Below are 24,439 nucleotides of genomic sequence, written 5' to 3' on the forward strand. Positions count from 1 at the left end.
AATTAAAGGTCTATCATTCCAGCCTGATCCCACAGAACTAGAAGGTCCTTGGATGCGATATCTTGCTAGAGCATTATCATATTGCTGCATTAAAATCCCTCTACAAACCTGAAATCTCTATAACTGCCTTGATAGAGCCATTAAAAAAAACATGAATGCATTTAAAAACTGAAAGATGAGAGATTGAAAAAGCCCAAATCTTAAAGAATATTTTAAAAATCTGAACATAATTTTGTTATAATATATAAAATAGAAGATTCTCTGGTGGCATCTTAAGGAAAATTGAAATACACATTGTTGGCTATGTAAAAGGCCATCATTTTACAAATATATGAATGATGAATGGAACTATACCTCACTCTGAAAGATCCAAAGAGACAGTATCAAGTTGTAGACAGCTTTATGCTGCCTTTTTAAAAACTGAAATGCAAAAGAGATGATTTTTAAATGTAAAACTTTCATCAAAAGATAAACAAAACTTATAGATTTGGAAAGTCATCACCTTATTTATTTCATATATTTAACTTTGCAGGTGATATTTGAGCAAATTCATGTGGTATAGGTATACATGTGTTTGAAAATACCCCTGCATGTACAGGACAATACAAGGACATTAGAAGTAATCTCTATTATGTTCCTTCTTAATTTTGGAGACAAGGTCTCTCACTGAACTTGAAGCTTACTATTTTAACCTTGAAAAATGAATAAATGCATTTGCAAAGAACAGAAAACATGTACTTTGAATATCCTTAAGTGGAAAGTCATAGGATGAATACCTTTGGCCTTACCTAATTCTCAAAAATCAATCCACAATTTGATTATAGTTGACAGCAAGATATTTATAAGGTACAAGGTTGGAAGAACAGATGGAGATTTTGTGAGTGGAATTTGGATGCTCATTATCTAAAACCCAGAAAGAAGAGTGGACTCCTTTGTAAAGATAAAGTTGGAAGATGTCTATGAAGCAGAAAGCAGGCCCTGATCAGAAAGTAGACATTCTAGTTGTCAGATTTCCACCTTTCAGGTTTTTAATAAAAGCTTCTGTAGGTATATGTATACCTGCATATTCACTCAAATAGAGGCCAGACACAGACTTCCTTAATTGCCTTCATTCCTATTTTTTCTTGAGATTTTTTTTCTTATCTAGGAGATTACATGCCATCAATATTCAGGGATCCTCCTATCTCTGCCTCCCTAGTCCTTAGGTTATAGGTAAAACTAAAACATATACCTATTTTAGCAGCACAATGGAGATCTGAATTGAAACCTTCATGCATATTTAGCAAGTACTTGGTTGACTATGAAATTCTGCCTGGCCAAAATTTTTGATGTTTCATGTACTACTATGATATATATGATCTGACAGTCTAAAAATTGTAGGATTTTCCTCCACTGGCATGGGAATGGGCCATTGGTGTTTCCTTTTCTTTAGCTAAGACACAGAAATCAAGAGTACAAAAGCAAAACCAACAAGTGAGATTATTAAAGTGAGCATATTAGAAAGCTACTGCAAGCAAAGGAGGTCTAAAACTTAAAAAGAACCAACCTAAATGGAGAAAATATTCTAATGTCATATACAAAGTAAGAGATTTGATAATTAATAGTGGTTGCCAATGAGATAAATCTGGGAAAATAAAACCTCAGTTATGGAAATCCCCACCTTAGATTAGCTTGTAGGCTTGTTTGTAGGACATTTTCTTCATGCATAAAACAGAGTGTCTTAGCTCATGTTGGAAAGTGTCATTCTAAGACAGATGAGCCTAGAGTGAACAAAAAAAGGGGGGGGTGTAACTAAATGTGAGCCTGAGAGCAATCCAGTAACCATCATTCTTTGATAAGCTATACTTCAATTCTGACCTTCATGTTTCAGCTTAGAATTTCTGGATTGCCTTTTGCCTATGATGAATTGCATCCTGTAAGCCAAAGAGACCCTTTACTCCTCCAAGCAAGTAGCATTTAGTAATAGTTATTTAATCATACAACAGGAAGCAAAGTAGAACAGAGTTTGATCCCAGAAGAGGTAGGGTGTTGTGACAGAATGGATGATACTATTTTGGTACAGATTGTGGAAGCATAAGGAACATAGGCTGAAAAGTCATTGAGTGCTCAGAGTGGAATGGGCAGGTCTATGTGAGCTTGGAGATCTAGCTTGTTACTTTTCAGAGGGAAGTTAAGAGTCTATCATGTCTATTTGTGAGGTAAGAATCTGTGACCTGGACCATCTGCTGTGGTTAACAAAATGATAGCACTACTGAGTGATACCTTTGGTGTTTACTGGGAAGGCTGATGAATTAACTGTGATTCATAAGAGACTAGAATCATTGTGCTGAAATTCTGGGAGATATTTCGTTAGGGTTCACACCCAGAAGTTCTAATTCATGGGGTCTGTATTAGTTAGGGTTTTACTGCTGTGAACAGACACCATGATCAAGGCAAGTCTTATAAAAAAACAATATTTAACTGGGGCTGGATTATAGATTCAGAGGTTCAGTTCATTACCATCAAGGAGGGTGCATGGCAGAATCCGGGCAGGTGTGGTGCAGGAGTTGAGAGTTCTACTGCAGGAGTAGCTGAGAGTTCTGTCTTCATCCAAAGGCGGCTAGTGGAAGACTGACTTCCAGGCAACTAGGGTGAGGATCTTATGCACACACCCAAAGTGATATTCCTACTCCAACAATGACACACCTCCAAATGGTGTCACTCCCTGGTTCAAGAATATGCAAGCCATCATGGGGTCTGATTTCAACTGCATAGCAGAACTCAGCAACTTGTAAATATTGCCATCCTGGTATAGGTGTAAAAAATGCAAGCTTGAAGAATTCATAAACATCATACTTTAGGTAAGATCATACTTTATGGCTCTGTTGAAGTCCCTGAATAGTGATGGAGAAAGTCAATTGATGGGAGTGTAGCCTTAGCTGCTATGGAGAAACCTGGACCATGAAAGAAGCAGAGACTATGGGATAACCATCAAGTACAGCAGTAAGCATGGAGTTAAACTGATCTGAGCCTCTGAAGCAATTTGTGTATGTTTTAGACGGCACAGCCCAGGAATTGGGACTGCTCAACTATATGAAGCCCTAACAATCTTGTGGGATTTCTGGATAGGAACATTCAGAAACACTCTTAAGCAAGTGGGCCAGGACTATATTTTAAAAATAGCTGGGTGTAATATTGAGAGAAAAAGAGTTAAAATAATTCCTTCATGGTTTCTGCTTTAGTTTCCTTTTCGAAATTCCTGCTTTGCCTGCTGTCCATGATAGATTATACTCTGTAAGTCAAATAAACTCTTTCATCTCCTGAGTTTTATTTTGTCAGGGTGTTTTATCACAGTAACATAAAGCAAACAAGGATATTGTGATCTTGCCTGACATAGAAAAAGAACTCATGTCATGCACACAAAGAAGTAAGTTAATTAATGTTGATAAGAAACGGACATCAAGTATGTGAAGAGGAATCCAAACTCACTAATGGTAACAAAATTGCAAATGTAGAAATATAGACAGCAAATTAGTTTTATAGTCTTTTCTAATAGTTGACACTGAGGTAAAAGGAGAAGACAATGTTATTAAAGGAAACCTGGCATATTGCTCCTTAATATTGAAAATAAAGAGTATAGCATGTCTCTTCAGACTTGCTCTTCGTCCTACTGCAGACTGTCAGTAGGAGTCACTTAGTTTGCTCTACCTCAATCCATTGTGTACTCTGCATCTTAGTCTAGACCCATGATTCCTCTAGCTATTTTCAACTATATTTCTCAACCCTACATTCTAGCCCAATTCCAGCCCAGATGTCCATTAACTGATAAACCAATACTGAAAATATTATGCATTTGCACAATGAATTATTATAATTAATTAAGAAAAATGAAATGAAAAATCCATAGGGAAGCATAGGTATGTGGATGGAGCTAAAAACTGTCACCTGGAAATATGTCCTCCAGACCCCCAAAGACAAATAATATATGTTTGGTGGTTTGAACAAGCTTGACCCAGGGAGTGACACTATTAGGAGGTACGACCTTTTGGATGAAGTGTGTCATGTTAGTCATGGGCTTTAAGACCTTCATCTTGGCCACATGGGAGCCAGTCTTCTCAATGTAGCCTTCAGCTGAAGATGTAGAGCTCTAAGCTGTTCTAGAACCATGCCTTCCTCGATGTTCCCATGCTCTTGCCTTGATGAGAATGGACTGAACCTGTGAACCTGTAAGCCAGCTCCAATTAAATGTTGTCCTTTTAAGAATTGCCTTAGTCATGGTGTCTGTTCACAGCAGGAAAACACTAAGACAATGTGTTTTCTCTTCTATGTAGATGTAAGTTTTTGAATCTGTGCTACATTCTAATAACCACAGAGTTTGGGTAACTAGTAAGAGACTACAGGGTAAAGGGTCTTCACAGGAAGAGATAATAACATATGCTTATGTAGATAAAAAGGTAAACAAGAATAAGAATATTAAATTGGGTGGGAGATGGGAAAGGAGATTAAAGAAGAAAATGTGGGGGGTTCCCAATGAACTAAAAGACGTTTGGAAAACTATTCAGAAACCCATTATGGTAGAAGGTTCTTAAAATACAGACATATATGAAAATAATATTAAATGGAATAATCAAATAATTGAGGAATAATCTTTCAATTAAACATGTAATACTGTCAAGTAAAACATCCAGTGCAAGAAATGAGTTATTTGTTGCTCAATTATTAACAAATGGCACCTGTAGTGGCTATTCCTGGTTGTCAACTTGACTATATCTGGAATGAACTACATACAATCCAGAATTTTAAGGCTTACCTGTGATCCTAATCTATAGAGGCTGGGAGATACAAGTTTCTGACCTGTATCATGGCATGGAGATCTTGAGCTAGAGTGGTTACGAATCCCAGAAGATTAAGGCAGGCAGGACACTGAGTTCAAGGTCATCTGGGAAAAAAGCAAGTCCCAGATGCAGGTGTGGTGGCACACACCTTTAATCTGGGCCACACCTGTGAGAGACATACATAAGGACATTGGAAGAAGGAAAATTACTCTATCTTTTTTGCCTACTTGCCTTGTGGGACTGAACAACTGCTAGACTATTGGACTTCCATTCACAGCTGCTGCTGACCATTGTTGAGAGTTGGACTGCAGACTGTAAGTTATCAACAAATTCCCTTACTACACATAACTTCTGGGACTCTAGAGAACCCTGACTAATACCTCATCACATAGAAACCCTCAAACATTCTAGGATATTTTCAAAACTATTGGTTATTCTCCAATGTAAGGGTATAGTGATATGTCTCCTTTGCTGAAGACAATAATTTTACTATTACAAATAGAGACATTGACCTTGTGACCAACTAGAAGCTGCACTCCAGATAGCTTGTTTCATGATATTAAAAAGGTACTCAGCATATTACCAGAAGAGAAAGGAAATTGTCAATATCATCCAGCTACATACCCTGTAACCTCTAATCGAGATCTGCCTGCAAGATATGCTGTTATAATAGTTGCACAAGTATTTTAGCAGTAACCAAACACTTTCAGATTGGATTTAAGATCCACTGAATGAGAAAGATGTCATCCCCATCATAGCTAAGTGCAAAAGAAATTGACCCTAGACAGGCCATGTGCCTAGTGGAAAATCTACTACTTTGATTATGCTTCACCAAAGGAATAAAATGACTTCTAATGGCACACTGCTATGTGCACTGAGCAGTGCCTGGTTCAACCCAAATTAGAGATGCATCTTCTTGCCATACATGGAAATTAACACAGATTAAACTTTCGAGCACTCAGTTTTAAATCAAATATTCTCAGGAAACACCACTCCTCAAGAACTGGGCATCGATGGAGAAGAGGAGGCAGACTATAAAAGCTGGAGATGATAAATGACTCCAAAGGAACTATGACTTCAAGACACAAGGGGACCAACACACAAATGAATTCACAACTACTGTGACAGTGAACATACTTTTTGCAGGAGTTCAAGCCTGCCAGGGTCTAAAACTAACAGAGGCCCCACAATGACAGATTCCCACCTCTAATCAAGATACTAGGTGCAAATAATACCACTGAAAAAGGGAAAAATCAGTTTTCCTAATAGAATCTCACTGGGTACCTCACCCACATCTTAGGGGAGCTCCAATACCAAGAAGTTGTTCAATACAAAATGAATTTGATGACATTTTAAGAGACTTTTTGATTCATATCCCTTCTGTATTGACATTCTTTGTTTTATTGGTATTTCACTTTTTCATTTTGATTTTCAGTTTGGTATTTTGAATTACCTTTATGTTTCTTGTATTTTTGTTGTTGTGGGGTGGTTTCTTATTTTTTTTGTTTGTTTGTTTAAAAATAGACAATCAAGAGCAATATTGTGAATATATGGTGTTGAAGATGATGTAGGGTGAGGAAAAACAGATAAGGTATATTATTATGAATTTTTTTCAATGCAAAAAGAAAAATATCACAAAAATGTAGAAAATATTGAGTATTCACCATATGTTATAGGAGTTGATCTAAATATGAATACACTCTTGTCTTAGTTAATTACTTTAATAGGTCAATGTGACCAATATAACCTATAAAAGAAAGCATTTAATTTGGGGTTCATATTCTTAGAGGCTTAGTTCCATGACTCTTGTAGAAGGAAGACTGGCATCAGGCAGAATAGCTAGTTGCAGGAGCAGAAGCTGAGAGCTTATGCCTTGGTGCATGACCTCAATGTGAATGCTGTTGTCTTTTGAAAACTTCAAACATCATCACCAGTGATATACCCTCTCCAACAATGACACACCTCCTAATTATTCCCAAGTATTCAAATATATATATAACGGATTCATATTATTCAAGTCACCCCATTTGACTGCCTAGCTGATCTAGTCTTGTGCCAAGCCATACTTCATTTATTCCCACTTCTGAAGGCATGGTAGCATTTTACAATCTCAGAATAATCTGAAAGCCCAAAATTCAATTGTGTAGTGACACTCAAGGCAGCTTCCCAATTGTTACAACCTACGATGATACAGAGTAGCATTACCTTTCCAAAGAGGAGGAAAGAGGACATAGTGAGGAAATACTGCTCTGAAGCAAGATCTAAACTCAACAGGAAATCTCGTAAATACTTTAGGTATATTTTTGATATCAAAGGACTTCAGCTTTGCTGACTATGGTACATTTCTTACTCTTTGGCTAGTTCTCTCATCTGTCTGGACTTTCCTTACCCATAATCTCATCACCATGACATGTTCAACATCTTTGCATTTCCAGTACAATACAGACATCAGTTATTAACATTGCATAATCTCTAATTATCATTGCCATCATCATCACCATCACCACCACCACCATCATCATCATTCAAGGGTCCTCTGGCAGATGCCTGGCTTCAACAGCTTTTCTTAACCCCAGAGGAAGAGGACACATCTGGATCCTTTGTGACTCTAATGCTAGAAAGCCATGAACAATGATTCCAAGTTCAGCTGCCTCCTTGGGGAAGAACCTGTTTCCTTCTTTAAATATTCTTCTCTTTATATATTTTAAGATTATAATTTCATTATTTAGCCAGCATCCTTAGTCCATGTCTTTTCATCTTCTCTCTTCTCTTCCCTTCAAAATTATTGAACTATTTCTCTTTAATTGTTGCTAGGCTATATTTATTTTTACACACACACACACACACACACACACACACACGATACAACTGTCTCTGGTAGCATAATGTTCTTAACTGTACATGTTTTCAAGGCTGTTCACTTGACCTAATTGTATAATCATTTGGCGTCTCTTACCTGAGTAAGAAAACATCCTTCAGACATGTTAATGTGGTAGCTGGAAAGCGCCCAATGCTGAGGAAGAACAGGTTTATTTTCCTAAACATAGTCATTCTGATTGTTATAAGATAGATCTTACTTTTAATTTTCTTCTTGAAAATGATGGTTAAGCATGAATTACTCACCAACTGTTTAGCTTGATATAACTTCTGTTCATAAGAATATTTTTTATATTTTAGTTGGTATCATCTGAATTCAAGACACTATTCTGTCTTGTAAAAGCATCATGAATAGATTTCACTTATTAAGTTATATTTATATATAACTGATGATGAAAATTACTTATAATTAGATTAAATTTTTTGCTCTTCTTCAAAATATACTTTTTCAGATTGATTGTTTGTTTGTTTATTTATATTACACTCCAGATTTTATTCCTACCCCTGGTCCACCCTCTGACTGTTCCACATCCCATACCTCCTCCCAACCCCTGAGTTGTCACGAGGATGTCCCACCCCCAAGAACCCACCCAACCAGACCTCTAAACTCCCTGGGGCCTTCAGTCTCTTTAAGGATAGGTGCATCTTCTCTGACTGAACTCAGACCCAGCAGGCCTCTGCTGTATATGTGTTCGGGGCCTCATATCAATTGGTGTATGCTGCATGGTTGGTAGTCCAGTGTCTGAGTGGTCTCTCCGGGGCGGGGGTGGGGGGTGGGGGGTGTGGGAAGCTCCTACGGAGTCACTTGCCTCTTCAGCGTCTTCCAGCTTTTCCTTAATTCAACCACAGGGGTCAGAAACTTCTGTACATTGGTAGGGTACAAATACCTGCATCTGACTCTTTCAGCTGCTTGTTGGGTCTTCCGGAGGGCAGTTAGGTCCCCCCCTCTTTGTTTTTGTTTTTGTTTTTGTTTTTTGTTTTTTGTTTTTTTTTCCCAGCACTCGGGACGCAGAGGCAGGCGGATTTCTGAGTTTGAGGCCAGCCTGATCTACAAAGTGAATTCCAGGATAGGTCCCTTTTTGTGAGTGCTTCATATTCTCAGTAATAGAGTCAGGTCTTGGGACCTTCCCTTGAGCTGGATCCCACTTTTGTCCTCTTGCTAGACCTTCTTTTCCTCAGGCTTTTCTCCATTTCCATCCCTGTCGTTCTTTCAGACAGGAACAATAATGGGTTTTGACTGTGGGATACTAATCTCATTCCCCACTTGATGCCCTGTCTTCCCACTGGAGGTGGTCTCTATAAGTTCCCTCTCCCTAGTGTTGGGCATTTTATCTAAGGTCGCTCCATTTGAGAATTATTTTAACAAGAAACATGTCAGTAAAAGTTATGTGTATTTTAGTCAGCTGCTGGTTGGGCCTTTCAGAGGCAAGCCATGCTAGGCTCCTGTCTGTAAACACCAAAGCATCAGTAATAATGTCAGGCCTTCATGTTTACCCATGAGAGGAATCCCCAGTTGGGTCAGTCAGTGAGACGACTGAGACAGATGCAGATACTTACACCCAACTACTGGACTGAAGTCAGGGACCACAACGGTTGAATTAGGGGAAGGATAGAAGAAGCAGAAGTTGCGGGTGATCTCATAGGAAGACCAGCACTCTCAACTCACCTGGACACTTGATATCTTTCTGACACTGAGCCACCACCCAATCAGCATACATGGACTGGTATGCATTGCTGGACACATATATAGCAGAGGCTGCTCGGTCTGGCCTGAGTGAGAAGAGATTCTCCTAACCTTCTCTTGGAGATGGGGAAGAAGGAATATAATAAGAACTATGGGAAGTGGGACCTGGAGGAGGTCAACAGCTGGGTTGTAAACTGATATAATAATAATAATAATAATAATAATAATAATAATAATAATAATAATAATAAGTTATGTACATTAAGGGACATGTTACATATATTATATTTTATACAATAACACATATCTTTCAAAATACTTTCTGGCAAGGGGAAATGGATATTTAGAAAACTATTGGAAACATAAAAAACCTAAAATTTATACAAAAATGAAGTTAAAAATCTAAATGTAAGTGAAAAGTTTTGACCTGAAATAAATATGTACCTTCATATATAATTTTTTCTTATATGCTTTGAATTAGCCATGAGAGTATTCTATAATCAAAATAGTGTAATTTTAGCATTAGTGATAAAAAGGAATGAAGAAATATATTTTAATTACAAGTCCAGTCAGTTGCAAATTCTTGCAAAAGTAAAGTCAAATTTTAAAGAAATTAAGTGGATGTGAAGGGTTGGTTTTTACTTCATTTGTTTACCCAGTTAAAACGGCATATTAGCTGGAAAAATCTCATAGTTTCGTGAATATTTATGTCTTTGAGGAGACTAGCAGCCAGTGTAATATCCAGTGAGCAATTATACCACAGCCATGTTTTTCAGTTCTAATTGTTGTCATACTTGTTTCATGGTTCTTGCAAACCTGTCTTTCCCATTTAGGGCCAGTTGATGCCATAGTTCTAGCCAGAGAGACTTCGCATCTCCTTACATTGAATGGCAGGCAAACCCTAGAAGTAATCCAGGATTTATGAAATGGAAGGAACACAGCTAATTGGATCATAGAATAGATGTCTGCTTATTTTAATTAGATTCCTCAGTCACATTCTTTTTCTCCCAAAGCTTTAAATATTCAGTAGCCTCTATGTCTGTTGACAGTTAAAGGAATGAGTCTTATTTGTACCCAAACAGACAAAGACTTATTTAACTCCCATGAATAATAGTTGATGCCTCCTGAAAGGAGAAGGTAATTTTTGTTTTCCTTTTCTAGTATTTTCCATAGTTGTAAAAACAGGATTTAAAAAAAAAAGTTTGTATATTTCTTTCATGTGCCAGAATAAATGCCATTATTTTAACATACATTTTGCAATTTTGGCCAGAATTTTGCAGTTACAGCCAATGGTTATTTAAGAAACTCAATCATATTTCAACCAAACTATAGCATTAAATTAGAGAAGGAAAACTGTTTCTTTACAAAATTGATTCCTAACAGAGACATGTAGGACTCCTAAGCCATGCTGACTTAATGTTGCTGGACAATGCCTTAATTTATACTATCCATCCTTAGAGAACATGTAGTAGTTTTTAATCTAGTTATACTCCAATGTAATTCTTGATGCTGAATTTCAAATAAATTATAGGGGAAGAAGTCATCCTACACACCAGTCTACAGTTGTATTGTCCAATTGTATGGACAAATGGAAAGAAAGAAATCTTTTAACTAACTTCATGATTTGTGGTGTAATTCTCTTACAGAGTGGGCAGCCTTGCATTTTTCAAGTGATGGTTGACTTTCATACTCCCCTTAGGTGTTCAGAAACTCTGTATTCAGTAATATGCCACAAAATTATGGATGCTTTAAGGCATAGGTCCTCTCTTTTAACTAAGGCAGGTCAAATTACAGACCCAGGCTTCACCACCTGCAGTCTGTTCCTTTATTTCACTTTAATTGGAACCATATATGCAACTCTTTTTATGTGACAAAATAATCTCTGGTTTTACACAAGTTGATAAACCTCATAATAAGGGTTATAGAAGCAAGCTTTCATAAAGCACAAAAACAAACTGACTTCTTATGCATGAACTTGGAAAACAGTGTGTCGGCTTTCATACTTAGTTGCTATAATTTTAAACGATGTCTGTAAGTCCACCTACTATTACTTTATACCCATGAGTCTTTCAGCTTAGACCTGTAACAGTATTTGAGTAAATATTTTCATCCTCTTTGTGTCTCTGCTCTGAAATTTGCTCTGACATGAAACTCAGTACACTGAGCAAACATGACATGGAGCAGAGCAGAGATGTTAAAGATGTAAACATTACTTACTAGTATGTCTTGTAACTAAAGAAGTATGGAACCAGTCTGTTAGTCAGATATCTACACTTTTCACAGCCCTATGAAGTATCTGAGAAAGACACCATCTAGAAGAGAAAGAGATTGCTTGAAATGCATTAACTGTTCAAGTAAAATATAATATATGGTTTTACTATTTAAGTACATAACTAAAGATATACTAGGGTTATATATATATATATATATATATATATATATATATATATATATAATAATAAATCAACAGCTTAGCTATTACTAACTTTTAACCAAAAAAGATTTAAAAATATACCTTTAAATTTCCTTTTTTTTTAAATTAGGTATTTTTCTCAATTACATTTCCAATGCTATCCCAAAAGTCCCCCACACTCTCATAGACACAGAAAAAATATGGCCAAACTCATTCTACCAGGCAACAGTTGCATCTAATCCTCATAAGGAAAAAACAAAGAAAGAGCATTTCAATCCAATCTCCTGTATGAACATAGATACAAAAATACCCAATCACCATATACCCAAGAGGACCTCTGGGTCTCCGTTCAGTAAGAGAAGATGCACCTGACCCTAGAGAGACTAGAGGCCCAAGGGAGTGCAGAAGTCTGGTGGGATGTGGCATGTGGGGTGGGTACATCCTCATGGAGACAGGTTGGGGGAGCAGGTATGAGATGTTGAACAGTCAAAGGGTGGACCTGAAGGGGGATAAAATCTGGAGTGTAAAAAATGTTAAGTAAAAATTTAAAAATACCCAATAAAATATTCAGAACTGAATTCAAGAACACATCAAAAACATCACTCACCATAATCAAGTAGGCTTCATTCTAAGAATGCAGGGGTGGTTCAATTGTTGAAAATCTATCAGTGTAATTCATCATAAAAAAAAAAAAAAACTGAAAGAAAAAGAAACACACATGGTCATCTCATTAGACATTGAAAAGTTTTTTGACAAAATCCATCATCCCTTAATGTTAAAAGTCTTGGAGAGATCAGGCATACAAGGTGTCTTAGTCAAGATTTCTATTCCTGCACAAACATCCTGACCAAGAATCAATATGGGGAGGAAAGGGTTTATTCATCTTACACTTCCACATTGCTGTTGATCACCAAAGGATGTCAGGACTGGAAGTCAAGCAGGTCAGGAAGCAGGAGCTGATGCAGACGCCTTGAGGGATGTTCCTTACTGGCTTGCTTCCCCTGGCTTGCTCAGCCTTCTCTCTTATAGAACCAAAACTACCAGCCCAGAGATGGCACCACCCACAAGGGGACCTCCCCCCTTGATCACTAATTGAGAAAATGCCTTAAACAGTTGGATCTCGTGGAGGCATTTCCTCAACTGGAGCTCCTTTCTCTGTGATAACTCCAGCCTGTGTTGACACAGAACTTGCCAGTACAATTGAACCCTTGTCAACATGACACACAAATGCATCACTATTAAGCCTCAACCCTTAGTTTCTTATTCATCCCCAAGATGTAAAACATTGTAAAAGTCCCACAGTCTTGTATATTAAAGTTTAGTCCCTTTAAAATGTCCAATATCTTTTAAAATTCAGTCTCTTAACTGTGGGCTCCACTAAAATATTTTCTTCCTTCAAGAGGGAAATATATCAGGGCACAGTCACAATCAAAAGCAAAAATCAGTCTCCAACTGTCCAGTGTCTGGTATCCAACTCACAATCTTCTGGGCTCCTCCATGGGCTTGGGTCACTTCTCCAGCCCTGTCCTTTGTAGCACACAGCTTGTCTTCTAGGCTCCAGCTGCTTGTACTCCACTGCTGCTACTCTTTTTGGTGGTCATCTCATGGTACGGGCATCTCCAAACACTGCTGTCTTTCACTGTAACTAGGCTTCACCAACAGCCTCTCATAGGCTTTCTTAATGGTGCCAAGTCTCAACTCCTTTGCATGATCCCTTCAGTCCTGGGCCATCAACTACAACTGAGGATGCACATTCACCAATGGCCTCCCATGGCCTCAGCTCCTCTACATGACACCTTCATGCCTTCAAAACCAGTACCACCTGGTAACTCTTACACATTACCAAGTCTAGCCACAGCACAAGGTAAAACCTTGGTTATCTCTGGAACACAGCCTCTGTGCTTTCAGAAAACACTTCCCAGAAGATGTCACCACAATGATGCTGGTCTCTTCTTAATCACCACTAATTTCTTAGCTCCAGCTAACCAGCATCAATAGTCCCAGTAATGCAAAGTTTCACTTTAGTAGTTCTGTTATCTTGTTAAGCACAGCTGATTCTTCAGCCCCAGCTAACCAGAACCACAGAATCTTCACAATCAAAATGGCAATGGCCCTGAAAATTTTCTTTAATCTTTCCTCTGAAATTTCATAAGCCAGACCTCCATCTTCTGCACTGTTCTCAACATTATCTTCCAGCTCCTACACAACATCTCACAGAGCTCTTAGCACCGAATGGATCTTCTAGCCCAAAGTTCCAAAGTCCTTCCACAGTCCTCCCCAAAACATGATCAGGTTGTCACAGGAGCATCCCACTATGCTGGTACCAATTTGTATTAGTCAGTGTTTCTATTCTTTGTCAAAACCTCATCACCAAGAACAAAGTTGAGAAGGAAAGGGTTTATTCAGCTTACAATTCCATACTGCTGTTCATCACCAAGGATGTCAGGACTAGAACTCAAGCAGGTCAGGAAGCAGGAACTGATGCAGAGGCCATGGATGGATATTCCTTACTGGCTTGCTTCCCCTGGCTTGCTCAGCCTGCTCTCTTATAGAACCAAGACTACCAGCCCAGAGATGGCACCACCCACAAGGTGCTGGTGCACAAGTCCTCCCCCCTTGATCACTAATTGAGAAAATGCCTTTCAGCTGGATCTCGTGGAGACATTTCCCCAACTGAAGCTCCTTTCTCTGTGATAACTCCAGCCTGTGTCAAGTTGACACAAAACTAGCCAGTACACAAAGTACATACCTAAATAAAATAAAGGCAATATACAGAAAGCCAATAGCCAACATCAATTTAAATGGAGAGAAAATTTAAAACAATTCCATTATAATCAGTTATAAGACAAGACTGTCCACTATCTTCATATCTATTCAATATAGTATTTGAAATTCTAGCTAAGGCAATAAGAAAACTATAAGCGATCAAGGTAATACAAATTGGAAAGAAAGAAGTCAAAGTATCTCTACTAAAGGTGAACTATAGAACAATATTAATAAAACCACATAATTTAGAATAAAGACAGACAGATTGATCAATGGAATTGAATATGAGATCCAAAAATAAACACACACATCTATGGAAACTTTAGTTTTTACTAAAATTTAAGTTCATACAATGGACAAAAGAAAGAATCTTGAACAAATTGTGGTTGTATTACTGGATGTCTGCATATAGAAGAATGCAAATAGATTCATATTTATCACTCTGCATAAAATTCGAGTCCCAGTTAATCAAAGTCCTCAACATAGACCTGATACACTAAATCTAATGGAACAGAAAATAAGGAATAACCTTGAACAAATTGGTACAGTAGATAACTTCCTGAATAGAACAATGTAACTCTGACACTGAGATCAACATTTAATAAATGTAACCTCATGAAACAAAAATCTTCTGTAAGGCAAAGGACACCTTCAATAGTACAAAAGTACAGAAGAAGAGAGAATTTTCAAAAATGCTAAATCTGGTAGAGAGCCAATATCTAAAACATATAAAGAACTCAAGAAATTAGATGCTAACAACCCAAGTAACCCAATTAAAAATAGAGTACAGACCTAAAGAGAATTCTCAGGGGAGGAATCTCTAATGGCCGAGAAGCACTTAGTAAAATGATCAACATCCTTAATTATCAGGGAAAAGCAAATCAAAATTACTCTGAAATTCCATCTTATACCTGTCAGAATGGCAAAGATCAAATATTCAAGAGACAACATATAGTGGCAAGGATGTGGGGCAAAGGTAACAATTCTGCATTGCTGGTGGAGTCCAAACTTGTACAACCATTTTGGAAATCATTTTAGTGGTGTCTCAGAAAATTGGGAATAGCTCTACTCCAAGAACGAGCTATATTACCTTTGGGCATATACTCAAAGGATGTTCCACCATACCAGGAGAACCCTTGCTCAAAGGTTTTGGCAGCTTTATTCATAATAGCAAGAAACTGGAAACCACTTAGATGCCCTTCAACTGAGGAACGCATAAAGAAAATATGGTACATTTACAAAATAGAATACTCCTCAGCTATTAAAAATAATTGTATCATGGAAAGTGAAGGCAAATGGATGGAACTGGAATATATCGTCCTGAGTGAGGTAATTGATGCCCAGGAAGACACACAACATAATTACTCACTTATAAGTGGACATTAGCCATAAAGTACAGGATAGCCATTCTACAATTCACAGACCCATATAATCTAAGTAACAAGGAGGACCCAGGGGAGAACCCTTGAATCTCACTCAGAAGGTGAAATAAAATAGACATAGTAGGTGGAGGCAGGGAGGGGATGATTGGGAGTTGGGAGGGAAATTTGTGTAGGAATCAGGTGTGGGGAGGGAAGCCAAGAGAGTAACAGGAGCGAGAACAGAAACTGGTGGGTGGTGGTGGTAGGGTGGCATCTCTATGATGAGCTGGAGATCTGGGAAGTGGGAGACACCTGGGAGTCTGTGAGGATGACAGACTCAATTCATGACACGACACATGGCAGAAAACCAACTACTAACCCTATTAATGACACTCTGTTAGACTTGCAAACAGGAACCTAGCATAACTGTCTTCTGAGAGGCTTCATTTAGCAGTTAATGGAAACAGATACCTACAACCAAGCATAGTCAGAGCTCAGGGATGCTTGGGGAACAGTGTGGAGGTGGGAGATTGAAGGAGCTGTAGCAGTCGAAGTCACCAAAAGACAAACTACAGAGTCAACTAATCGGGGCCCATTCAGATTCACAGAGACTAAACCATGAGTCAAAGATAATTCTGGATTGGATCTAACATCCTACATTTTTATAGCAGATGTACAGCTTGGTTTGCATATGGGTCCTCTCACAATTGGAGTGGGAGCTGTATCTGATACTGTTCCCAGCCATTGAATCTTTTTCCCTTATTGAACTACATAGTTAGGCCTTGAAAAGATTATGCTTAGCCCTACTGCGACTTGATATGTCAGGGCAGGTTGCCTAGGGGACTTCCCCTTTTCTGAGGAGAAGAGGAAAGGGTAGTGGGGGGGGGGGAGGTGTTGTGAGGGTGTGGCTCAGGGGAGAGGAGGGCTGCAATATAAATGAGTGAATAAATTAATTAATTAATAATTATCTGTACATTTCTGATTAATATGTGAGCTTGACATAGTCTGCTACATGTCAGGTACATCTTATCAAAGATCTAAGGAGGTTTAAATATCTAGTCAAAGTTATTGGCTCTGGTGGAAACATCTGTATTTATAATCACTAAGATGCTATTGCATACATACACTAATGTAAATCGTTTATGTGAATGTTTATTAATATTTATGTGTACATATTAAAATAGTTCCATTTTCCAACAATGTGTAATATTTAGCCATGAAAAATAGTCAAAGATGAATAGCTTTATATATTCTTTTATTTTGTTCCATTCTGTGGCCTCCAAATGATTCCTATTCAGACAAATCACTGATGCTAAGGCAACTAGCTGCATTTCATTTCAATGTACTTTTATAGTATTCTGACTATGATTTGCATATTAAAAGTGTTTGTTTTAAGATCTGGGAATGCAGGCTGTCTCTAACATTTACTGGATCACGAAGGGGTGATGAAGCATCAATAACGGCATGGTGACAGACATTTCCAATACAATCTGATATTTGATGGCCTTAAAGATTGTTCACTACTAATGAACAGGTCCCTCCTAAGCATTTCATGTTGCAGGAATGCATATTTCATCATCAGAAGAAGAATGTGGTTGAAAGCCAATGTTGCATGGCTCATGTTGATTGTCTAAAGGACTAGTTAGTGCCTTAGTGAATTAATACTCATTTTGCATTTTTAAATTTTGTAGAATTTGTTTTTCTTTCAATTTAAGTTATATGTATATTACTACCAAAATTTGTAAGATATAGTGAGTTTTTAATTAATATTTATTTTGTGATACTGCTATAAATACATTAATTTTTTTCTTCCTTTCTCTCCTCCAAATTATTTCATATAACTCTCTTTGCTTTCTTTAATATCTATGGTCCCTTTAAAAAATTTCTTGTTGTTACTTACAGAAATATTTGTCAATACATAAATACAACTTGCTCAGTCTGTATAATGCTTCTTACATGCATGTTTTCAAGGTTGACCATTGGTATGTGGTAACCAACTCATGTGCTCTTCTGTGAGGATCACAACTTCTGCTCTCAACATTCCTTAGCTGCTGGTTATTTCTTTGTATAGGATTGAGGCCAGTCTGAATTAGCACATCTTTTGTTGTCCCTGTTCAGCTCATGGTTTGGCAATCATGTTAGTGATAAATTTATGAGACTCTTGATATTATATTAAGAGGATGCCCAAGTGTAAGGGAATGCCAGGATCAGGAAGCAGGAATGGGTGGGTTTTTGAGCAGGAGAAGGGGAGGAGGAGATAGGGGTTTTCAGAGAGGAAACCAGGAAATGGAATAACATTTGAAATGTAAATAAATAAAATATCTAATAAAATAAGGAAAATATCTAATTAAAAAAAAAAGAAAAGAAAAGAGGAAGCTTCCTTATAACCAACAATTGAATTGTAAACTTTAAGATATAATATGCTTATTCTTGGATGTGTTCCCTGCCCACTTGAAAGACTTCATAACTACCCTGATTTATGCACTGATCTATTAAACAAAATATTTATTATGGAGTTAAAATGATATACCCAACGATTCCCATAATGCATTACTGGGGAGTTATTCCTTGAAATCCTTATGACTTTTCGTATGTTTTAACAGAACTTATTTAAACTCAGATGTTTGTTACTATCCAGGCAGCCTCAAAACGTGTTTCTTCTTATCAATCAACATTTTCTCAATAGCCTTTCTTAAAACTGATATCACGGATTACAATCTGAGGCTGTGGCTCATGACTCATTGTCGTTAGAAGATTTGATTTTCTTTTTAGATAATGCAATTGAGAAATATGTAGAAAGATTTCCATTTGGAAATTTACACTTTCTCCTGGTTTTTGTGCATACGTATGAAACGCCTTGTTAAAGTTAGAAGAAATGATTGTGAAGATATCACCAAAAAGTAATTAAGTGTTTGAGAGATTTTTTTTACCTCATTCTAACATTACATACTATGTATGTATTTGTATAAAAATATTATTTAATATGCTGTTATAATGCACAACTCTTACTTGTGTCAATAAGATTAAATAAATCTGACACCTAGATTTTGTATTGATTGACATTACCAGCCAAAAATTGAGGAGGGCTTGGGGGTGGCTTATGAAATATTTGGGGGAAAGATCAAGGACTCCTGAGGGAATAGGAACTCCACAGAAAGACCAACAGAATCAACTAACCAGGACCCTTGGGTGCTCTCAGAGACTAAACCACCAACCAAAGAGCATAAACAGGCTGGGACTAGAGACCTCACACATATATGTAGCTGGACACAAATGTGCAATTTGGTCTTAATGAGGGGGAACACTGGCAGGAGGAGCAGGCAATGATTGGGATGTAGTGTGAATGAATAAAAAAATTAATGGGAAAAAATAACAAAAAAATATAATATCTGTTTTTAGGTAATTTACAATGCATACTCTGTATTTTCAATAAAAGAAAGATAACTATGGGTATCTTGAAACTCATTTCTCCCTAGAGAAATTACTACTACTACTACTAAATTCTATGAAAATAAAGTACATAAAGTTCAAATGTGAAGCAGAGTCAAACACAATAACTTTGTAAAGTTTGTCTTTATTGAGTATAATTTGAACATCTTTTATGACTAATCATCCATTTCATTGTGATTTACCCCTTTAATTTTGTTTGATAGATTATTGTATAAAGAATCCATAACTTGATTATAATCAAAAGTTACCAGTCCCACTATCTTCTTTTAATTTATAACAAAAAAAAAACCCATTTAAAAAAAATTATAAGAACAAGGAGTTTGCTGGGAGATTGTAAATCCATTAGTTATTATTTGCTATCAAATATAAAAGCTATCATATAGGCATAATGATGAAATTTTGATATTTTCATTATAAAACAACAACAACGACCACACACACACAAAAGAACCTATTAAGTTGCAATACTTTAGAACTGAAACAGAGTCAAATTATTTGTGCAACTGGAGCTGCATGTGCCACAGCACTTCTAATCGAGATGTATTTCTATACCTTCTGAGTTATGCCTTTTTAATTATATGATTGTAAACCCAGGATTGCACAGTTTATATTGAAAAAGAAGTGAAAATCAAATGTACAAGTGAGAAGAATGACACAAGGTGGAATTTAGAGTAATTGAATTCCTTCTGATTGTAAAATGAATGTTGCCACAGTTGCTGCAAATGCAAGTTCATGAAACATCTTTGTCATAAAAAAGAAAGTTTCCCATGGAAGGCCCAGTAAACTCACATGGAATCCCATGTTTCCATTAAGTTATGAAGAAATAATTAATATGGTTTGAATAAGATACTTAATACAAAAAGACAGCACACACACACACACACACACACACACACACACACACACATATATATATATATCCCAGAAATCAAACACAATAATTTAGTGACTGAACTTTCTGTTAGTGTTAAAAAAAAAAAGCTACGATTTTTCCTTTGAATTTTAGTGCTCGTGTGGTCATGTGCAAGCTACAATTGAGTTAATAAAATAGATTGGTCACAAATTATGGTCATATGACTTTATATTTTTTTCAGGTATTTTCCTGAGAGATTAGTCATCTAGATTTATATATATAAAAACAAAACACTGCTTTTCCATATTGTAATGATTCAAACATTAAGTATATGATCTTTTTCTTTTCCTTCTTTTTTTTTTGTTGTTGTTGTTGTTTGTTTTGTTTTCCTTAGCGATGGTTGTTTTGAGCAGTCTGGAACCAAATACGACTTACGAAATTAGGGTTGCAGCAGTGAATGGCAAAGGTCAAGGAGACTACAGTAAAATAGAAATATTCCAGACACTGCCAGTCCGTAAGTAACCATCACTCTACTCTCTGTTACCAGATCCTTCTTGCAAATTTAATGGGATTTTTAAATGCAGGAAAGCATTTCAATAATGTAGGGAAGTGAATTATATCTCTGTTGAAGGTTTTTCTGAGTTAGTGGCAACTAGTGGGTTATAAAAATAGCATTTCTCTAAAGATGGGCAAGAAAAAAAAAAGAGTGTAGTGGCATATAAACTATAAACATGCTCTTAGGAAATCTTTTGTATTTATTGTGTGATTAATTATATTATGTCTGCATATTTTATTGACTTCATAGAAAAATGTTATGTGAGTTGTCACTTTCAATAAGATACAGTTAATATCTTGCAAATTATGTCGGCACTAAGAAAAAAAGGATACAAAATTCTAAATTAATATGTTACAAAACTGACTACAGGAGGGATAGAATAATAATATGGTTTTTTTTGTCAAAAATATCATGGTTTGAGTAAATTTTAGTCAATTATGTTCATCTAAAATTATTTTTAAATATAAAGTACCAAGTAAATAATTTTGAAATATGAGACAATGAACTGAAGAGAATTGAACATGGCTGTTGCACAGCAGCTGAAACAGCATCTGCCTGCGGCATGCACAGATGAAGTCAACCAAGTGGGCAACAACAAAGTTCTACTCTCTGTCTCTGAACAATGATTTTTCTGTTACATCCAGAATCCATTATATGACACCCCTTCTCTCCTTTTCTTAGTAATGTTATCTTTTCAGTCCCTCATTACTTTTTCCACCAGAATGACTCCTAGGTAGATGTGTTGCCACTCAAAATCAGAGCTTAGAAGCAGGCTTCTCTAAATACATCTGTTTTCCCTTCTTGTTTACAGTTCTCCAGGACAACTTCATCTAATTCCCACTTCCATCCACACACATATATGTCCAGTGCTTTCTCCATCAGAAAAATATTGAAGCAGTCACATTATGGTTATTTTCCCTACAGGCCTATATTTTTTTTTCTCCACTGCTGAGGGCACACAGGTGTTGCAAATTGGTTCAAAACAGAGGCTTGATCAATTCAATAATATACTGGATAACCTTTATAGTTCTATTTCCTCCTGCATTGAAAGACTACAGACACATTTTCTCCCCTTGAAACCCTGGTGTGCATGTTTAAGAAACTAATCTCTGCTCTTTGGAAGGAAGGCATAATCCAGTCATCAAAATGTTTGCTATGTCATGTAAACATGAGAATCTGGGTTGAGAACAATAACACTCTTATAAAAGTTGGGTACAGTATTGTGAGCTGGTAATATCAGAACTGATTGGAAAGTAGATTTAGGTGGATACTTGGTGCTACTGATCAATAAATCTTGTGGCATTGGTATGTGCTCTGTATCAAGAGAAAAGGAGGGAACAATAGAAAAATTTACTTCTGGAATCCCCCAAAATGCACACCTACGCACATATGTGTTCATATGTGTGTAGGCAAATACACACACATATACCCACCACCACCACCACCATCACCACCACCACACCACCACCACCACCATCACAAATCTCATTTTTATGATATACCTTCCTTTTCATTTATGACTTCTCATAATATACAGTTGTTGATTTGTAAACCTTTCTCCCAAGACTGTGAATCTTTTGAAATTAAGTGCAATTCTTTTACTGATGAGAGGATGGAAATGTGTGCACGGGGAAGACATTATTTTATCAATTTTACTACAACAGAATCTATTTTCTGCTTCATGTTACTTTCCTAACTAATTGTGCATTGCCATAAAGTGATATTCCACACCTGTGATCATCTGTCCTAGATTTATATTAACTTAGGCACTAACATTTCACAGTAAATAATGGGAGAGTTCATGAAGCCCTACTTCTTTTTGAGGGATGCTGGCTGTTAAGGATTGTTAAAAAAAAGGGATATTCTTTTCTTGAGTGCTGTAGCCACAGATAAATTGTCCTTTCACCAGTAAACCATTTCCTATCACGTTCTAATTAAAGACTGCATCTCACACAATGAGAGTATCATGAAAGACAGAAGAAAGTTTTAAATAGGACAGAGAGAGAGTGTGTGGAATGAAGTAGAAATTATTTAATTGATATGATATAAATTTATTAAAGAAACAATTGAAATCTTATACATAACATTTTTTAAGTTCAGTTTTAAACCTATGAATGGATACTTTCACTGCATGTAAATGTAATATAGTCGTTACTAAAAGTTTAGCTTGTTCTTTTAACTCTCTCAAAATGCTATTATTAAACAAAACTGGTTTTAGTATCATCATAAAAAAACTATTCTGTATAACATGGAAAATCCCACTTTAAGCCTAAAAGGTATGCTAAAACATCTGAACTTTCAAATGTATTATAGAACCAAGTGTTAAGTTATAATACAAAGGGACAAAATGTCTAAAGTAAATCACAAAATGTCAAATATTTGGGCTACACAAGACATTGGCTTAATAGTCAAGCAGTGTTCTGAGGCATGTAAAGTGAGTGAGTGCTAATGAAAAAATATCATATTTTTTCTTAGGTGAGCCAAGTCCCCCTTCCATACATGGACAGCCAAGCAGTGGCAAGAGTTTTAAAATCAGCATCACCAAGCAAGATGATGGAGGGGCTCCTATTTTAGAATACATTGTAAAATACAGAAGTGTAAGTATCATTTGACTATATATTGTATCTTAGTTCATATTATATGAAGGGTTATAGTGATCTCAGAGGTGAGTTACAAATGAATGTATAGTTAATAATGAAAGGTTAATGTTAATATTTCTATTCATGAAATTCAACATTGTATTTGTGACCTTTACTTTTATTAAATTATGACTATAAATATTTTTCTTCTTTCTATGACTTGTGTTGTTGCCTTACCAACTGATCTTAGTACTTTTCTCTAACTCTGTGATTCATTGTATCTAATGACGGAACTCTATTAGCAACTTCGCATGTTGTTACAACATCATATCTGATAAAAGTAGCTTAAGTAAGCGATGATTTAATTTGAGACATGGATTTAAGTATTGGTAGTTCCTCATGGCCTATACGTACCTGGGGTTGGAAGTGAAGTAGCAGAAAGAGGAATGCTGGTATTCAGCTACCTTTGACCCTTAGTACATACTGGAATTTAGTCCATGAGACAGTGCTAATCACTTCTATCCACAGTGAATCTTCCTTTGTCCCTTAAACCTCTTGGACACATTCTCTTATATATGCCTAGAGGTATGTTTCTAGAAGATTCTTTTAAAAAATCTTTTTGTTATTTTTGTATATAGGTATTTTGCCTACCTCAGCACTACACACACACACACACACACACACACACACACACACACACACACACACACGGCTGGTACCTGGCCACTCTGTAGGATGTGGAAATTGAGTAGCTTTCCTCTGGAACAACAGCTAGTGCTCTTCTCCATGGAACCATTTCTCTAGCCCCAGTAAATGATTCTTAATGATTTCAAGTTGACAATGAAGGTCAACTGCCCTGGAGAGGAATATTAGTACATTACACCTAAGAAGAAGTTATTATAATGAATAGATCTATTGAAAGTTAAATAAAGAACTGCCACTGACCTTTAGTAGAAGGGATCATTTTTGTTCATTCTGAACTGGTGAGTGAAGGACTGCTGAAATTAAGAGCCACTTGTGTGTTGTTAAAGGTGTTTGGGAAGGACAATTCTGCTTGTTATAGGACAGTGAGCAAGATTTTTCATG

General features: G+C 36.6%; 1 protein-coding gene across 2 annotated transcripts in view; it reads left to right on the plus strand.

The window, feature by feature from the left end:
• The window catches only part of Ncam2 (neural cell adhesion molecule 2), a 423,594-nt gene that overhangs the window by 354,744 nt on the left and 44,411 nt on the right, over window positions 1-24,439 (plus strand). For both annotated transcript variants that reach the window (NM_001113208.1, NM_010954.4), the window contains exons 13-14: window positions 20,613-20,732; window positions 23,250-23,371. In NM_001113208.1, coding sequence (NP_001106679.1) covers window positions 20,613-20,732; window positions 23,250-23,371 — 242 coding nt within the window. The remainder of the gene's footprint in view (window positions 1-20,612; window positions 20,733-23,249; window positions 23,372-24,439) is intronic.

Source organism: Mus musculus, chromosome 16, assembly GCF_000001635.26.
Source record: "Mus musculus strain C57BL/6J chromosome 16, GRCm38.p6 C57BL/6J".
In the NCBI taxonomy this organism is placed as follows: Eukaryota; Metazoa; Chordata; class Mammalia; order Rodentia; family Muridae; genus Mus; species Mus musculus.